General features: G+C 42.0%; 1 protein-coding gene across 1 annotated transcript; it reads left to right on the forward strand.

Moving 5' to 3' along the window:
• The first annotated feature begins 14,326 nt into the window (after positions 1 to 14,326).
• LOC135564553 (uncharacterized) lies at positions 14,327 to 16,505 on the forward strand. Its single transcript, XM_065009879.1, has 5 exons — positions 14,327 to 14,368; positions 14,501 to 14,598; positions 14,741 to 15,225; positions 15,334 to 15,702; positions 15,838 to 16,505. The coding sequence occupies exons 2-5, from the start codon at positions 14,528 to 14,530 to the stop codon at positions 16,002 to 16,004; spliced, it is 1,092 nt and encodes a 363-aa protein (XP_064865951.1). The 5' UTR covers positions 14,327 to 14,368; positions 14,501 to 14,527; the 3' UTR covers positions 16,005 to 16,505.
• Positions 16,506 to 20,006: the final 3,501 nt, after the last annotated feature.

Genomic DNA, 20,006 nt, shown 5'->3' on the forward strand with positions numbered 1-20,006 from the left:
CCTAGAAAAAGGTTTTCTTGACTACAGATTCTACTGCCCACCGGTATGCTAAAGGTTTTCATGGTAATTCTTTGGAGAGGTTAAAGGGCATTTCCTTTCATCAAAGCCTGTGAATGACCCAGACGAATGGCCGGAGATGCAGACACTTTTTTAAATAAAAAGCGTAGCCCCCAACACTTTTAAACTAAAGTTACCGTCTTGGGCAGACATCAGACAAATCTCATCCTTGGCCCTGGTTAATTTTAGCCTTAAATCAACCGAATTTAAGAGTAAACGTTCTTGAAAGAAAATGTCAGAGTGTATAGGCCCTAGCAGAAGAAACTCCCGAGATTCAGCACAGTAGCGAGCACGTGCCTCCAGTCCTTTGTTTTCACCGGTGGTGGGGTCTGTCTTCCATAGATCCTCCTGCAGTATCCGTGCTAAACAGCCCAGCGCTGAATTGTTTCTTCAGAGTGTCTTCGAAGTAGTTTAGTAAACATTCCAGGAGAGCCCTATAAGGATAGGTGGCACTGGTTTGACTGATAAGGCGTTCACCCAGTTACATCCATGGTTGCCAAGATGTAATTAATGAGACTCACTTTGGCATCATTTGCAATATTAGTACCATTTGGTCACTTTGAGAGGTACATTTAATAAACTGCTGTTGAGGTCCAAGTAGTTGTCACCATGGCCTGGGATGAAAAATTCTAGAGGACTGTTGTCTGTAATAGCAGAGAGTGGGGCTTTCTCCACATAACATGAACTATCTATTGAAAATTGGGTTAAGGGGGCCGTGAAAAGATCGAGCTCTGTCTTTATAGCTTCAGAGGACATGCGGTATAAAAGACACAAGTTGCTTGTTCTTTTAGAAAATACTTCTGAGTATTCTTTTTGCAGTTTTTGGTCCAGACCTCCTCGCTTTACACCGTCTTCGACTTATTGAGTTTCTCTTAACTTCACTAGGGTGGGGGGAACTATTTTCACTTCCGGATGAAAAGCGTGCCCGAAGTAAATTGCCTGCTACTCAGGCCCAGAAGCTAGGATATGCATATAATTGGTAGATTTGGATGGAAAACACTCTAAAGTTTCCAAAACTGTTAAAATGTCTGTGAGTATAACATAACTGATTTGGTAGGCAAAAACCTGAGAAAAATCCATCCAGGAAGTGAAGTTTTCTATTGAATTCCATTACAGTATCCATTGATTTAGGACTCAAATTGCACTTCCTATGGCTTCCACTAGATGTCAACAGTCTTTAGAAATTGTTTCAGGCTTGTATTCTGAAAAATGAGAGTAAGACCTCAATGAATGAGTGGATAGTGGAAAGTCCCAGAGCTTTTTCATGTGCACGACCAAGAGTGCGCCTTTCTTGTTTACCTTTTATATTGACGTTATTGTCCGGTTGAAATATTATAGATTATGTAGGCTAAAAACAACCTGAGGATTGATTATAAACACCATTTGACATGTTTCTACTAACTTTACGGATACTATTTTGATTTTTCGTCTGCCTGTTGTCAATCAAAAGCCTAATTTTTAAATGTGCCTGGCTTTGTAAATCATCCATATATACCAGTCAAAAGGGTTCTTCAAAGTAGTCACCCTTTGCCTTGATGGCAGCTTTGCACACTCTTGGCATTCTCTCAACCAGCTTCACCTGGAATGCTTTTCCAACAGTCTTGAAGGAGTTCCCACATATGCTGAGAACTTATTGGTTGTTTTTCCTTCACTCTGTGGTCCAATTCATCCCAAAACATCTCAATTGGGTTGAGGTTGGGTGATTGTGGATGTCAGGTCATCTGATGCAGCCCTCCATCACTCTCCTTCTTGGTCAAATAGCCCTTACACAGCCTGGAGACGCAAACCAGATGGGATGGCGTATCACTGCAGAATACTATGGTAGCCAGGCTGGTTAAGTGTGCCTTGAATTCTAAATAAATCACAGACAGTGTCATCAACAAAGCGCCCCCACATTATCACACCTCCTCCATGCTTCATGGTGGGAACCACACATGCGGAGATCATCTGTACACCTCTCACAAAGACATTGTTGGAATTTGGACTTATCAGACCAAAGGACAGATTTCCACCAGTCTAATGTCCATGTTTCTTGGCCCAAGCAAGTCTCTTCTTATTATTGGTGTCCTTTAGTAGTTAGTGCTTTCTTCGCAGCAATTTGACCATGAAGGCCTGATTCACGCAGTCTCCTCTGAACAGTTGATGTTGAGATGTGTCTGTGACTTGAACTCTGTGAAGAATTTATTTGGCTGCAATGTGAGGTGCAGTTAACTCTAATGAACTTATCCTCTGCAGCCGAGTTAACTCTGTCTTCCTTTTCTGTGGCGGTCCTCATGAGAGCCAGTTTCATCATAGCGCTTGATGGTTTATGGACTTGATGGTTTTTGCACTTGATGAAAAGTTCAAAGTTCTTGAAATTTTCCGGATTGACTGACCTTCATGTCTTAAAGTAATGACGGACTGTTGTTTATCTTTGCTTATTTGAGCTGTTCTTGCCATAATATGGACTTGGTCTTTTACCAAATAGGGCTATCTTCTGTATACCAACCCTACCTTGTCACAACACAACGGATTGGCTCAAATGCATTAAGAAGGAAAGAAATTCCTTTACTTAATTTTTTAACAAGGCACACATGTTAATTTATGAAATGCATTCCAGGTGACTACCTCATGAAGCTGGTTGAGAAAATGCCAAGAGTGTGCAAAGCTGTCATCAAGGCAAAGGGTGACTACTTTGAAGAACCTTTTTGACTGGTATATATGGATGATTTACACCCAGTAAAATACTAGAGTAATAGTCTAAAAGTATTTGGTTATATACTTAAGTATAAAAAATGTAATTGGATAAAATATACATATAAACCTATAAATAATTATATTAATAAGCAAACCAGACGGCACCATATTCTTTTTTTTTTTTCCATAAAGGGGCTCCAACACTGACATAATTTACAAATGAAGCAGATATAGATTAGAATGTTAGATTACAACATTGTGCAAGGTTATTGTCCATTGTGCCAATGAAGCTGTTATGCTACACGCTCGGGAGTGTGGTGTCAGGAAAATAACCTCACGCTCAACGTCAACAAAACAAAGGAGATGATCGTGGACCCCCATCCACATCAACAGGACAGTAGTGGAGAAGTGGAAAGTTTTAAATTCCTCGGCGTACACATCACAGACAAATTGAAATCAAATCAAATGTATTTATATAGCCCTTCGTACATCAGCTGATATCTCAAAGTGCTGTACACAAACTGGTACCCCTGGCACCAGCCTAAAACCCCAAACAGCAAGCAATGCAGGTGTTGAAGCACGTTGGCTAGGAAAAACTCTCTAGAATGGCCCAAACCTAGGAAGAAACATAGAGAGGAACTAGGCTATGAGGGGTGGCCAGTCCTCTTCTGGCTGTGCCGGGTGGAGATTTATAACAGAACATGGCCAAGATGTTCAAATGTTCATAAATGACCAGCATGGTCAAATAATAGGTCTGGGACAGGTAGCACGTCCGGTGAACAGGTCAGGATTCCATAGCTGCAGGCAGAACAGTTGAAACTGGAGCAGCAGCACGGCCAGGTGGACTGGGGACAGCAAGGAGTCATCATGCCAGGTAGTCCTGGGGCCTGGTCTTCCGAGAGAGAGAAAGAAAGAGAGAATTAGAGAGAGCATACTTAAATTCACACAGGACACCGGATAAGACAGGAGAAGTACTCCAGATATAACAAACTGACCCTAGCCCCCCGACACAAACTACTGCAGCATAAATACTGGAGGCTGAGACAGGAGGGGTCAGGAGACACTGTGGCCCCATCCGATGATACCCCCAGACAGGGCAAAACAGGAAGGAAATGGTCCACCCACACAGACCGCATGGTGAAGAAGGCACAACAGAGACTCTTCAACCTCAGGAGGCTGAAGAAATTTGGCTTGTCACCAAAAACGGTCACAAACTTTTACAGATGCACAATCGAGAGCATCCTGTCAGGATGAATCACCGCCTGGTACAGCAACTGCACAACGCATCACCGGGGTAAAACTACCTGCCCTCCAGGACACTTACACCACCCGATGTCACAGGAAGGCAAAAAAGACCATCAAGGACAACAACCACCCAAGCCACTACATACCCTACATTACTCATCTCATATGTATATACTGTACTCTATACCATCTACTGCATCTTGCCTATGACGTTTGGCCATCGCTCATCCATATATTTATATGTACATATTCCTATGAATTCCTTTACACTTGTGTGCGTATAAGGTAGTTGTTGTGAAATTGTTAAATTACTTGTTAGATATTACTGCAAGGTCAGAACTAGAAGCACAAGCATTTCGCTACGCTCGCATTAACATCTGCTAACCATGTGTATGTGAATTGATTGAATGTTTTCCCCATAAAACCTACCACTGCTTTGATTTCTAATCTGATCAGTATTGGTTTATGCTGTGTTAAAATTTGTGTTTAAGCAATAAACAAATTTAAAAAATAAAATCTCTGGTTGTAAACTGAGTGCAGTAGCTATGTTTTTGGTATCGCTCATGTCATACTGCGTGTCATTCCTCAACTGTCTGGATTTTACATTCATTTTGGACCTACACCAAACTGACACACTAAATCAACAAACTGTTTTTGTACATATTCAAGTAGCGATTCATAACATACAAATACAATCAGTACATGGCTTTCCATTAATTTCTTAAACTCATTGGAAATTAAATGGAATTCAACTATGCTATAATCCCACTGAATCATAAATAAGCGTCATTCAGATGATTTTATATGGTCCTTTACACACCAGCTCCGTGGGAAAATTGGATCCTGGCCAAAGGCACAAGTTCATTCAAAGAGTGTGAGACATCTATGATGAGTTTTTGACAATATTAATGTAAACTGCCATATGTTGATGTACATGTCCAACTGGTTTCCTCCTATTTTCAGACTACTGATGCCAGACTAGTGTTTTATCATGTGGCCACAGATACTCCCCTACTCTGTCAGTGGTTCCAGATCTACAACAGACAACTGTGTGCGCATAGCATACAGTATTGAGCAATAGAGAAGAAAATTGAACACTAGAACAAAAATATACACCATTTTATTTTTAAAGTGTCTTATGCCGTCCCAAACAAAGTACAATAAAATGAAATTGAAATGAAAGCTAAAGGGAATATGCAGTAGGGTTGATAAAGGTCAAGATAAGTTTGACTGGGACTAGTGGAAGCGTAGGATGTTCGGTAACATTTGGCATCCTAAACTTGTTTACATGTGACAAAGTAGGCTACAGGACCATATAGTGCTTCTACCCAAGTGGTGGCCCATCATGTCTTTAGGAGCTACAGTCTTTTTCATTTTTTCCAACCAGGCATTAACCAATACGTATAGCTAGAATGTTATGGAGTGATATTAGTGCCAACATAAACTGAATTTCAGATTCAACATCATATCGCTCCATAGACTCTAGTGTGCCTGGTTTGGCCAAAGATTACTACACATTGTGGCCCTCCAGGAAAAATACCAAACTCTCTGAATGTATATGCAGTGGTACATGTCAGTGCCATGAGTTACACTGAGTCTATAAAACATTAAGAACACCTGCTCTTTCCATGACATATGCTGACCAGGTGAATCCAGGTTAAAGCTATAATCCCTTATGGATGTCACTAGTTAAATCCACTTAAATCAGTGTAGATAAAGAGGAGGAGACAGGTTTAAAAATATATTGTAAGGCTTGAGACAATTGAGACATGGATTGTGTATGTGTGCCATTCAGAGGGAGAATGGGCAAGACAAAATATTTACGTGCCTTTCAACGGGGCATGGTAGTAGGTGCCAGGGGTACCAGTTTGTGTCAAGAACTGCAACGCTGCTGGGTTGTTTACGAATGGTCCACCACTCAACAGTTTCCCATGTGTATCAAGAATGGTCCAGGCTGCCATTGTACACCAGGGGACCTTTGGCTGGTAATAATGATGTTTAAATAATTGTTGCTGAACTATAATTGACACACTCAAAGACATACAGCCAACTTGACACAACTGTAGGAAGCATTGGAGTCAACATGGGCCAGCATCACTGTGAATGTGTTGTACACTCAGTACATTAATAGTATTGGTACCGTGTCTTTAGTGCTTCAGTGCTGGAGTTTTTTTCTTGCCATAACCTGTAAAGGTGGAGCAGCCTGGTCAAAAGCAGGGGAGGTGTAGCTGATGCCATTGTCTGAACACACAGGGTCCCACAGCACTTAAAATCCAGCCTTTAACACCCCTAGTGGTCAGGAGCAGTCTCTGTTACACTCTGACAACAGGCTGCCATTGTACACCAGGGGACCTGGGGGACAGAGAAAATGGCTGGTAATAATGATGTTTAAATAATTGTTGCTGAACTATAATTGACACAGGCACAGTGACAAAACAGCCAGGAACTTTTACCACATCACAGTTATAGCATCTCTTAATCCCTTCTCTTAACATGTATGGCCCCAAAGCATAATCAAGCAGCTGACCAATTACACAAGACTTAGTTCAAGGTAACTGAGATTAATCTGTACATTTCTTTATTTCTCAAGTGAAACTATCCTCCGCATTGAGTATCTCTAAAGTACAAGTTTTTCCAGTATTTCAGTGGTCTCCCATGAAGAAGTGTTTGAGGAAGGATCCTAACAATTTGGGGGTATAAATGGGTGTCTGTTTTTAGTGACTTTGTTTTCAAGCCATTACACATGCACAATCGTACACGTGCATTTTAAAGCATTATTAAGAACCTTGAGTGTGGAACTGCAGGGCGTTTGAAGAAAGCAAAAACACATGAATTTCACATGTGAACACGGGAAGTGTTCCAAAAACATGTTTTCATGTAATCTTATGTGAAGATAATGTGATAACATGTAAAGCAACATGTGATTACATTAAACTACACTTGTGAAAATGTGATCACGTTGTGTTCCAAAATGAAATTTGTGCTCACATAAAATGTAAGTTGGAATCATGTGGTTTTTCTGTCAGGGCAGGAATATAAGATGCATTTTGATGTTATGTTTGATGTTACGTGATCTTGAAAATGCAATGTTCTTTGAGGTTCTTCCATGTTCCTTTCCATGTATTTTCCATTTTACTTTCACGCAGTCTCCTATGAACAGTGCATGTTGACATGTGTGTGTTTCTTGAACTCTGTGAAGCATTTATTTGGGCTCCAATCTGAGGTGCAGTTAACTCTACTGAACTTATCCTCTGCAGCAAAGGTAACTCTGGGTCTTCCTCATGAGAGCCAGTTTCATCGTAGCGCTTCATGGTTTTTGTGACTTCACTAGAAGAAACTTTCAAAGTTCTTGAATATTTCCGTTTTGACTGACATTTATGTCTTAAGTAACAATGGACTTGTTTCTCTTTGCTTATTTGAGCTGTTCTTGGCATAATATGGACTTGGTCATTTACCAAATAGGGCTATCTTCTGTACACCATGCCTACCTTGTCACAAAACAACATATTGGTTGTTTCCAGGTATTCCAGGTGACTACCTCATGAAAATGTTTGAGATAATGCCAAGAGTGTGCAAAGTGGTCAAGGAAAAGGATGGCTACTTCGAAGATTCTCAAATATAAAATATATTTTGATTTGTTGAACACTTTTTGCTTACTACATGATTACAATTGTGCTATTTCATAGTTTTGATGTCTTCACTATTATTCTAAAATGTAAAAAATTATTTAAAAAATTAAGAAAAACTCTTAAATGAGTGGGTCTGTCCAGACTTTTGACAGGTACTGTAAATATTGTGATATTACAAATATGGTCCAATCCAGGGGTGCAAAGCTCTTGGAGACTTACCCAGAAAGACTCACAGCTTTAATCACTGCCAAAGGTGATTCTAACATGTATTGTGAATACTTATGTAAATGAGATATTTCTGTATTTCATTTTCAATACAAAAAAATGAAAAACATGATTTCACTTTGTCATTATGGGTTATTGTCTGCAGCTGGGTGAGATGATAAAAAAAACTATAATTTAATCCATTTGGAATTCAGGCTGTAAGAAAACAAAATGAGGGAAAAGTTAAGGGGTATGAACACTTTCTGAAGGCACTGTATATCTGCAAGAAAGTGATAAATGAGCGACTCAAGGGGGTCATTTATACATTGCCTTGTTTAAAAAAATAGCTATCATGCTATAATCGGCATAGTTTCTCAGACCAAATCTTAATTCTGGTATAAACAAAGCAATCTGATCATACTCCAGTAAAATACACGCTACAGGAAATGCAAAAATGTTGCTTCTGCAAAGCACATATACATTGTCCAATCAACATCCACACATTGATTTCATTCTTCGGGTCTTAATTCATACACAAACACACTTGGAATAAAATGCTCTTTTGGTGTCTTGTTGCAGGTTGTGCAATGTTCAAAAATGTGAGAGAATCAATGTGTGTGGGGTCAAGTTTGGACGGTCGTACATATGCAAATAGCCGAGATTGTATATTTCAGGACCATGGACAGCAGCGATATCGGCATAGCGATATCTGTCTTTCAGCACCACATGAGAGTAGACATCGGCCATCTCATGTGAAGTTGGAACTGGGGAAATTCCATGTAATGAGAAACGAGGTCTAGGAGGCAAAAAGACTAAAGGAGAAGACACCCACAGGAACTCTATGCTAAACTGTTCTGCCACATTCATTTCAAATGTTACATCTTTCAATTTGTAAATAATAGGGAATACATCTGCAAATAATTGAAACAGACTTATCAAACTACACTGTACAGCTTTAGTGTGTCTGTGCAATATTTATTTTATTTAACCTTTATTTAACCAGGAAGGGATCATTGAGATTTAAAATCTCTTTTTCAAGAGCGTCCTGGCCAAGATAGGCAGCACCAAGTCATTACAAAAATTACAGACATACAACATGAAAAACTACAAGTAATCTAGTAAAAACCATAGAATTCACAAGAGTATAACAAAATCAAAAACAGCTAATTAAAAACATTGACAAGTCAGGGAATCAGTCTCAAGATCATTCATCAGTGATTTAAAAATACCAATCGGGACAAGTTCTTCCAGTTTAAAAGTATTTTGTAAGGCGTTCCAAGAAGATGGCGCAGAGTACATAAAAGCCCTTTTACAAAATTCAGTTTGGACATTTGGAACAGTTAGCATGATAAAGTCCAGCGAACGAAGAGTGTACCCACCACATTTCTGAACAATAAAAATGCCCAAATAAAAAGTTAGTAAACCCAAAATGGCTATGTAAATAAAAGTATACCAGTGACTGAGCCTACAAGTGACTAGAGAAGGCCAGCCAACCCTGTTATACAAAGTGCAGTGGTGCGTAAGGGTTTTGCAGTTTAAATTCAATCTCAAAGTGCCATGGTAAAGGGTGTCAATTGATCTCAAACACGGAGCGGAAGCATTCATATATAAAATATCCCCATAGTCTAGTAAAGGCATAAATGTAGCTGGTACTAGCCTCCTTCTGGCTTCAAAAGAAAAACAGGCCTTATTCCTAAAATAAAATCCCAATTTCAGCTTCAATTATTTTGTAAATTGTTGAATATGCAATTTAAATGAGAAGCCGTCATCAATTAAAATTCCAAGATAGTTATATGAGGTTACAACCTCAATCTCATTGCCCTGACAGGTAGTAATAGGTGAAAGGTCTATTTCTTGCATTAGAAAACACCATTAGTTTAGTTTTGTCAGTATTGAGGATAAGCTTCAATTGACACAAGGTATGTTGAACAGTATAAAAAGCAGTTGGCAAGTTCTGGGAAGCTTTTGTAAGAGACGAGGCACAACAAGTAAATAACAGTATGATCAGCATAAAAATGAAGTTGTGCATTGTGGACATTATTTTCTAAATCATTTATATATATAGTGAATAAAAGAGGACCAAGTGCAGATCCTTGGGGCACACCATTAAAGAAAGACAATTTAACAGACATAAGCCCATCAAATTGAGTGTACTGAGTTCTATCAGACAGATAGTTAGCAAACCATGCAACTGCATGCTCCGAAAGACCTACACTCGACAATCTCTGCCTTAGTATAGCATGATCAACTGTATCAAACGCCTTAGAGAGATCAATAAAAAGTGAGACAGTGCTGTTTTTTGTCAAGCGCTTCAGTGATATCATTTAAAACCTTCATGGCTGCTGTAATTGAGTAAATAAAAACTCTTTTAGCTGTTCACTCACAAGGGTTTCAAGTATTTTCACCAGGGGTGACAGCTTTGAGATTGGCCTATAATTCTTTAAAAGAGTTGGATCTCTCCCTTATAAAAGTGGTAGGACAAATGCTGATTTCCAGATCTTTGGAATTTCACTACATTCCAGGGCTAGATTGAACAGATATGTAAGTGGTTCAGCTATGAAATCAGCTGCCAGATTTAAAAAGCAGGGATCCAAAAGATCAGGACCTGCAGGCTTTCTCTGATCTAAGGATTTCAGGGCGTTATGTACCACCTGCACTGAGAATGGCAAAAAGCTAAACGCTTGACCACCTCTCACTGTTTCATCCACACAGGGTTGTACAGAGACAGAGAACACTGAATCAAACAGCCTACCAGATGATACAAAGTGCTCATTGAAACAATTCCGTTTTGTCATATACAGCAACAGAGTCCTTCAAAACACATGACGGTAATTCATTAACATTACTATTACCAGACATAGACTTAATAGCCTTCCAAAACTTTCTAGGGTCTGTAACGATTGTCGTCGGGAGAAGGAGAAGAGGACCAAGGTACAGCATGGTAAGTATTCATAATACTTTTAATAAATACGAATACTTGAACAAAAAACAACAACACGACAAACGAATAGTTCTGCAAGGTGCAATACACACAAAACAGAAAACAACTAACCACAACCCATAGTGGGAAAACAGGCTGCCTAAGTATGGTTCTCAATCAGAGACAACGATTGACAGCTGCCTCTGATTGGGAACCATACCAGGCCAAACACATAGAAATCTAACACACAGAACAAAACATAGAATGCCCTCCCCAACTCACACTGTGACCAAACTAAAATAGAGACCTAAAAAAAGGAACTAAGGTCAGGACGTGACAGGGTCATTCAGGTTATCAGTGGTAACAGACATAAAATATTCAGATTTGGCCTTCCTGAAAAGAAAAGAACACTTGTTTCGTAACTGCCTAAAAATAAGCCAATCAGCATCAGAACATGATTTCCTTGCTTTAGCCCAGGCTAGATTACGGTTGTGAATAATACAAGACAGCTCAGAAGAAAACCATGGATTAACCCGCCCTTTAACCCTGAACCTGCCGAATGGGGCATGTTTGTTTACTATTTGGAAAAAAACACGTGAAAGAATTTCCAGGCAGTTTTCACATCAGGGATAAACTCAATCTGCTCTAGTCAAAATAAAACAAATCATGAAAGAAATCCTGCTCATTAAAACACTTCAAATTTCTCTTATGAATAAAATGTGGGTTTGTTCTAGGAACCTTAGTATTTCTAACAGCAACAACAGCACAATGGTCACTTAAATCATTACAAAAAAACACCAACCGCAGAATAATTATGTGGAACATTTGTAAATATCAAATAAATCAGGGTAGATTGATCTGGGCATTTAAGATTTGGGCGAGTGGGTGAGTTAATCAACTGGGTAGGATTCATAGAATTACAAAACATTTTTAAATCATCAGACACCGGCTTTAACCAACACCAGTTGAGATCACCAATCAAGATCATTTCACTGTAAAGAAGTTTAGACATAAGGTGTGTCAAAGAAGAAAATGCATCACCAAGAACACAGGGGGGTCTATAACAGTTATAGAGAGTTATAGAGAGACCTTTTGAAACCTCAATATTCAAAGCAAGAAATTCCAACTGTTTACATATAGCTTCAGACTTTGCCACACTTACAGGGAATTTAGTTTTTACAAATTTAGCCACACCTCCACCTTTCTTAACCCGATCAGTGCGATAAACATTGTAACCACAAAAATAGACTTGCTGAGCCAGGTTTCAGAAAACACAATTACACCAGCATCAGTTGATTTAGCCCAAATCCTAACCCCTTCCATTTTTGACTGCGTACATTTAAATGAAAAATTCCAAAACCAGATATTGATTTAAAATCAGAGAGTTTGGAGACATTGCATATCAGAGCCAGGGTTAGGTTGCACGTTACCTGATCAACAAAAGAAGAATAACTAGGCACCTCGGTTTAATAACCTTGCACGGCCTCTCTTTTTTAAGAGACCTACTGCAAGCGAAATCTACAAGTGAGTTTCCAGACAATACAAAACAGTCATTTAAAACCATTCGACCTTGGTAGTGACACAAATTCGTACTGTTCACATCAGGCCACAAATACATCGGCACTTGGACGAGTGGACCGAGTGAAAAAGAGCGAGTTCCTGCAGACAAAATGTCTAATGGACGGGAGAGCACATTGTCAGATGTACTCACCCAGCGGCAATGTTCGTTTTCTCCAGAGTTCAGTAAAGTCAGTGCACAAAGCAACACCACGAAAATGGTCATTTTCTCGGACAAATGTAAAAAATCGAGGCCAACGAAGGTAAGGGGGAGAGAAGGACAGCTGTATGTATGAGTATGAATGTGAGTATTTGCGCGTGTGAGTAGATTTGGTGTTGAGGTCGTAGGTACAACTGTAAGCAATTCCGTTCTCAAATGTCTGTTTAATGTGAGAAACAAAATGAAAAACACCTGTTAGACCATTACAATGCGGACTGTCATGCATTTTTACTATTACCAACAAGACAACGAAGTGATACGTGTCATGGAGACTTATAACGGATACTTTCCAAACCTCAAAAGTTCCCACGCTGAGCGATATTGTTTACTACACTATTATGCATACAATACAAGTCATACGTTTATTGTCATTCATGCTCTTATTTTTAACCGAATATCTTTGCAAAGGTGTTCCTTGTGTCAATTCAGAGCTTGGAAATATTTTAAACCGTGGTAATGTTACACAATGTACTGTTATGCAACCATACGTTTGTTAGAATGTGGATAATATAAAGATTTATGTTAACAAGGTTCACAAAGCTCGCTAACTGGGGTATCTATTGTAACTTGTGAGTACTTGGGACAGTGTTTGAGTGAGTGTCCGTGTGCTTGCGCAGGTGCCTGAGAGCTAGGACTGCGCCAAGGGTTAACATAATGTGTCTTGTCTCTTCGTGTGCAGGGCAAATAAAACATTGTTCAACTAGCAGACCTCCAGTTGTGGCAGCGTCCTAATTAAAAGTACACAACGCAGAACGAACCACGCAACATAGGCATATATAAATAATGTATTTAACTTGTAAGGCAAGGTTGGATTAGTTGGTCTAAGCAACATGCACCTGGATAATCGCGTCATGAATCTGGACAGGCTCCAACATCCTCATATACACATTATGACGTAATAAAGAGTTTAATCGTTCACGAAATAAAGACATAGAAGCATACCCATTTATACAGGTTCTACACATTCCATTTCTCCATGGCAATAGAATGTAAACATTCTAATTTGTGCGCCAAACATCGCCTACAACTCCATTCTAAGTGCAGCATATTGGACGACTCCACAGTCATTGATCATTCGCGACTTTAAGTCATTCCTGCTATCTCTAGAGCATCCCATATATCTATAGCGCTGCATTTCTTCCCCATCTTACCATGGATAGGGTTTGGTGCATTCCGGAGTTCACTTATGGTCCCACAAAGGTAATCTTAGGAGAAATTAATTTTAGCATACTGTAAATGCCTGTGCATAATGTTCATAACAAAGCATCATTATTTTCATTATCTTCAAAGGAATTCTGTAGAAGCAGCCTTTATTTTCAGACTCTGCAGGCCTGCTGGGAGGAAACATATTACAATAAACAGGTAAGATTCATCCCACAAAAACATAAACAACAGAAAGAGAGTTGTATTTCAAGACAGTTTAGAGAAGGTGGTCATAAGAGTTCTTAATATCACTTGCAAATTGTGAGGCATGAGCAGTTGTGAAATGTTGCCTGAGGCCCTTCTGAAAGCACATTATATGGTATTTCGTGGCACGGTCTCACACCTTACCTCATCTTGCAGAAGAAGCTCATGGTCCACTATCTGCTGCTCCAGAGTCAAGGCCAGGTCCCGCCCCATGTCACCACAGAGCACATGAGCAACTGGCTGGTGTCTCAGGGCAAAAAATCCCTTAGGGAGAGGTGAGTACCACGTCAGCACTCACCTTCACTGCCATTCCCTGCCACCAGCAGCACTCCAGGAGATGTGGGTAAAATAAACAACAGAAAAATCAGAAGCCAGGAAAGTTGAATTGCTCTGTGTTTTATTTGAAGGGTGTGGAAGGAAACCCTGGAGGAGGGAAATGACCTCGCTCGGCTGGTAAGAGAATGACAGTTAAAAACATACTACAAGTTAGTGAGCTCTTTTACTAGCCTTTCAACAACGAGTTAGCACAGCAGAATAGATCTGTTGTGAAATTACACTAATGCGACTTCCTGTTTCATACTGCAGGCCTGGGAAGTAAACACTTGCCTAAAAATGATGAACATAGAGCACGAGGCTTTCTGCAAGCTCCGCCGCTCCATGCACCCCACCTCGCCTGCTGACATGTGAGTTCCATGTACTGCCCTGCATATGACTTGATCCATTTATCTACACATCTGGAACTACGCAGAAACAGACTAAGACAGTGTTCTATGTGAGCACATTGCACATCGTTTAGCTTTGTCTTCTCCTTTTTGTTGATTTCAGCGATCCTAAGGTCCACAGCATCGTGGAAAGAGCCGTGAGAAGCATTTTGGGCGAGCAGTCCAATGAGCCCCGTAGCAACCTGCTCAGCCCATCTCAGGTGGTGGTGGAGGTGGTGCCCAGGCTCCTCCTGGCCCTGTGGCTGCAGCCAGAGGAAGGACATTCAGAGCACCCAATCCTAATAAGCGGGATGGCCGTGGGCATGGTGGCGGCCGTAGTGGAGAAGCTCTCCTGCATGTTAAAGGACCCTTCCCCTCACATCCCTTTCTCCCGGGCTGCTGCTTTTGACTCTGTGCGGTCGATCCTCAACAGAATCAGTCAGTCCTTCTCCACCGATGACCTGCAGAGCCCTTTTTATATGAGCTCTGTTTGTGCCTTTGTGGCGGATGAGGTGCAGAGCTGCTTCCAGCCCCCTGCAGCCACCCTACCAGTCCCCCCTGTCCTCGCGGTGGCCGTTTCCACCACACTACCAGCTGACATCCAAGCAGGTGAGTAGCAATGATAGAGAGCACTCTGACAGACGCCTGTTCTGATGACATCTTGGTGCCTTGTAGTAGAAGAGCTCATCAGGATTGTTGTTGTCACCCATAACACAGACCCGGCTTGTTCCCACCTGGAGGTTGTGGACATCACCCGTAAGACAGAGGCAGATCCGGCTTCTTCCCACCTGGAGGATGTAGACATCACCAGTAACACAGAGGCAGACCCGGGTTCTTCCCACCTGAATGTTGTGGACATCCCCTCTAACACAGAGGCAGACCCGGCTTCTTCCCACCTGAATGTTGTGGACATCAACTCTAATACAGAGGCAGACCCGGCTTCTTCCCACCTGAATGTTGTGGACATAACCCCTAATACAGAGGCAGAGCCCATCTCTTCCCTCTTGGAGGTTGTGGACGTCAAACCTGAAGAAAGGACTCTCACGATGGCCGTCTTCGCCACTCTGCCAGCTGACATCCAAGCAGGTGAGTAACACTTAGAGAGCACTCTTGACAGGTGCCGTTTGTCATGACATCTTAGTAGAACCTTTCAACTGGCCAGTGTTTAGAAGCTACGGTTTGCATTTGTTTACATTCTGTTCCTCTTTTTTCCCTTTCCAGAGGATGTTGCTGTGGTCATCTCGGATGTCACCCCACCCGTCACCAAGGACGTGACACTGGATGTTCCATGCAAAACTAGGAAAGGGGCAGTCCGGCGATTATTTTGCAGGCTTTGGAGGGCAGTGTGCTGCTGCGCCTGCCACAAGGAAGAGGAGGAACAATATTAATTATTCATCAGACCTTCAGAAATGGGATGGAACCATAGACCATTAAACTATTAAATTATAATTGGACTCAATTCTGCTTTTCTTCTGTTTACTACTTAATTTCAGAAAATTTCTATAAACTTTCACTTTGCAAGTGTGGAGTAGGTTGTGTAAATAAGTGGGAAACATCCCAATTTTAATGCTTTTAATAATTTACTTTGTACATTTAAAAAAAATATGTATTATTTCACAACAAAAAAACAGGGCACTCAACCAACGTTGAGTTGAATTTGAATCATCATAGAAAAGGAAATAGCGCAACTCTTGCTCACTATAAAAAATGCATTGTTTTATTCAGGCAAGGTTAAAAGTTTAACGTTTCGGCCTAGTCTATGATGATATGCAAGTTGTGTTTGCCCAGGAAAAGGGTGACCCAGACTCACCCTGGTTCTTGAGGGTTGAAGACAGTGAAAAATGATCATTAAATAAATGGGACTTGTCAATTCTTGAATAAAAGTCTTTAATGAACATGAATTTAAATACAATTGACTTGAGGATCAGAGCAGGCAGGCTGACTGGCTAGCCCTGAAGGCCCTCTGCCTCTACCTCTGTGTGGTTCATCTAATCCAAGAGGTTGTGTGGGTTGTCTTTCTCTCTGTGGGTGTGAATCACCATGACCTCTCCCTCTACCTGCCATTTGGCTAATCAGAAGCATTCTGCTCTTTCTTGCTCACATGAACAGGAGGAATGGCCTCTGGGGTAACCTCCTCCTCTATCTAACGCCTCTTCCACCTCCTCTTTCTGACTTGTTCTCTCTCACTGGGTGTTGGATAGTTCCTCCTCCTCTGTGTCTTTGTGAGTTTGGAGGGAGTTATCCTGTTCCGACTTCCTCTAAGGGTGTGCACCGTAATCTCTTTGTGTGTTGAGGGGTTCAGTGGTTTTGGAGGGAGTCTGAAGTTCGATCTCTAGTGATGGCTGTGGGGTCTGTCCCCCTCCCTCCAAACACCCAGCCACTGAGACATGTGATGAGGCCAAGAAAGATCCCTCTACAGACACAAACATGGACCCCCCACACACACACACACACACAGTCACATCACGGTTACAATGTTTACTGTTTACAACATGAATGTATTGTAATGTGCAGAACAATGCCGGTCCGGTGGTTAAAGCTTGGAGAACTTTCCAGTTCATCAGCCCCATCATCACCTACATGCGTGGGGGATCCCAGGTATGTGTCTTTGTAACTACCTAATCTACATTGTCAGTCATTTGATCTTGATGGAAATGTGTCACAGCCATTGCTGAAGTGGTTTTGTTGATGTTGTCTTGTTGTTTATCTCAACAGCAGGTGGTGGTGAGGATGCACCACGTGAGTAGGATGAGAGGCCTGGAGACTCAACTGGTGTGGGCCATCATTTACATCATTTACATTTAAGTCATTTAGCAGACGCTCTTATCCAGAGCGACTTACAGATTGGTGCTTTCACCTTATGACATCCAGTGGAACAGCCTCTTTACAATAGTGCATCTAGGTCTTTTAAGGGGGGGGGGGGGTGAGAAGGATTACTTTATCCTATCCTAGGTATTCCTTAAAGAGGTGGGGTTTCAGGTGTCTCCGGAAGGTGGTGATTGACTCCGCTGTCCTGGCGTCGTGAGGGAGTTTGTTCCACCATTGGGGGGCCAGAGCAGTGAACAGTTTTGACTGGGCTGAGCGGGAACTGTACTTCCTCAGTGGTAGGGAGGCGAGCAGGCCAGAGGTGGATGAACGCAGTGCCCTTGTTTGGGTGTAGGGCCTGATCAGAGCCTGGAGGTACTGAGGTGCCGTTCCCCTCACAGCTCCGTAGGCAAGCACCATGGTCTTGTAGCGGATGCGAGCTTCAACTGGAAGCCAGTGGAGAGAGCGGAGGAGCGGGGTGACGTGAGAGAACTTGGGAAGGTTGAACACCAGACGGGCTGCGGCGTTCTGGATGAGTTGTAGGGGTTTAATGGCACAGGCAGGGAGCCCAGCCAACAGCGAGTTGCAGTAATCCAGCCAGGCTTAGTCCAGAGGGCATCCCCTACTGTGCCACCAATGTGCAGTCCATCACTTGGATCCAGGTAAGAAGTAAATACTACTGAAATAGTATTAGATGAGTCTTTTCTTCACTTATTCCATTTGGCCTTAACATGTATTCTCTCTCTGTCAGCGTGTGGCTGGCAGGGTGACCCACTATGCGTCTCACCTCCGCCACGAAACGTCTGTGGACGTGATGCTTAGCTGCTACCAGGTAAATAAACAATTTCCTATGTATATAGACTAGACATTACTGGGCATTTTTGCATTAGATTTGGTGTGTTTTCTAATAACGTGTGTGTGGTAAACAGGTGTGTCGTGTGTGTTTTGAGCAGCAGACTGATGTCTCAGTGGTGTACGCCACTCTCCACATGGGGCTGGACGGGCTTCTCTCCTCTTCAGCATGGTCGGAGGCTGCCTCCTTCTCTACGCCCACCACTCAGCAGTTCACTGACCCAGAGCCTGAGGGCCACAACTGGTATGAGGTCAGACGTTAGACACACATACTATTGACTAGGAGCATTAAGATCCTTCCATTGACCGATTTTGTTGTTATGTCATTGGTCACTGATTTTGAATGCTTGTTTTGTTGTCGTAGGGCTGGGAGGAGGACCTGCTGCCTGAGGAGAGGGAGGTTCCTCTGCTAAAGTGAGTTCCTCTAATTGTCTGTGTAGTCTGGGCTTGTCAGATGCTGAAGGATAGTGGTCATAATGCTGTTATCCCCCATTGACTCTAATGGTTGACATGCTCCATTCCCTCCCTTTCACATCCTCTACCTTACCACCAAGAGAGTGGAGGACATCGCCCTGAGGCTCATCTCCCTGCGCCAGGCCTTCACTGTGAGTGGACCCACTTTTCTTTTTCTCTCTGTGACTTCTTGTTCTGTCTCCTAGAGGAAGATGTCTCACCCTAACTCTTCCCTCTTTCCTAGACCCTGCTTGGTTCCACCCTGAGCAGGAACCATCTGTTTGTGGCGGGAAAGGTCCTCCTGGGCGCTTTGGTTCAGGCCAACCACATGGTAACTCACTAACTCATTCTCTTTCAAGGGAATTAGAGCATCCCTGAGGGGAAATGTGTTCTGTTCACTATGATGCTATTTTCTTTGTCATAGGACGAGGCCAAATTCATCCGTACCTATAACGACTTTGTGGACTACCTGAGTGACCCCTCCAAGCGGAATGACATTGAGAGGGAGCTGGCTGAGCAAAGGTGAGTTCATTAACTCTTTCAAGTCTCACTGAGTTCTTCCACATGCATGTATTTTATACATCACAGTAGCTGATCTATATGAAATCGTTCCTATTTTCTCCAAATGTGTTTTCTTGTCCTAGATCCATCATGTGAACATGATAGATGTCCTCTTTGAGCTGGTGCTGTTTGGGATGATGACAGCTCAGAAGTCCCTGATGGTGGTAAGTAGCATCTCACTGGTACATGTTTTGATCTCTCTCTATTAGCAGTTTCACTTAAATTCCTCTTCTCTTCTCTCCTCTTTTCTCCTCCTTTGTTTCCTTTAGCACCCTGGTGGGTTCGTGGAGCGTCTGTACGCTCTCCTGTACTCCTTCCTGCCCACTGCTGCCAACATGGAGCCAGAGGCTGACAGATACCTGCTGCTGCTCAATGTAAGAGTCAAGAGGTTACTTCCTGTTTACTTCAATATTCTTAGTGTACTTCCTGTTTACTGCCTTATTCATGGTTAACCAGGTTCCAATGCCATTTTAGGGAGAGTATTTCTAATTGTCTCTCTCCTCTTGATAAGCTAGTAACTCAGAGCCATTTTCTATGTGTTGTGTGGTGTTCTCTTCAGGGCGGGCTGATGGCTCTGCTAGATGACATGTTTGGCCAGCAGCTGGCCTGGTACTTTAACCCAGAGTCTCTGGTCACTGAGCTCTCCAGCCTCCTGGAGTACCACTTGGAGAACCTCATGGCCAGCATGTAGTCCTACTGCAGGGACCATACTCCTTTCT

Source organism: Oncorhynchus nerka, linkage group LG25 (assembly GCF_034236695.1).
Source record: "Oncorhynchus nerka isolate Pitt River linkage group LG25, Oner_Uvic_2.0, whole genome shotgun sequence".
Classification (NCBI taxonomy): domain Eukaryota; kingdom Metazoa; phylum Chordata; class Actinopteri; order Salmoniformes; family Salmonidae; genus Oncorhynchus; species Oncorhynchus nerka.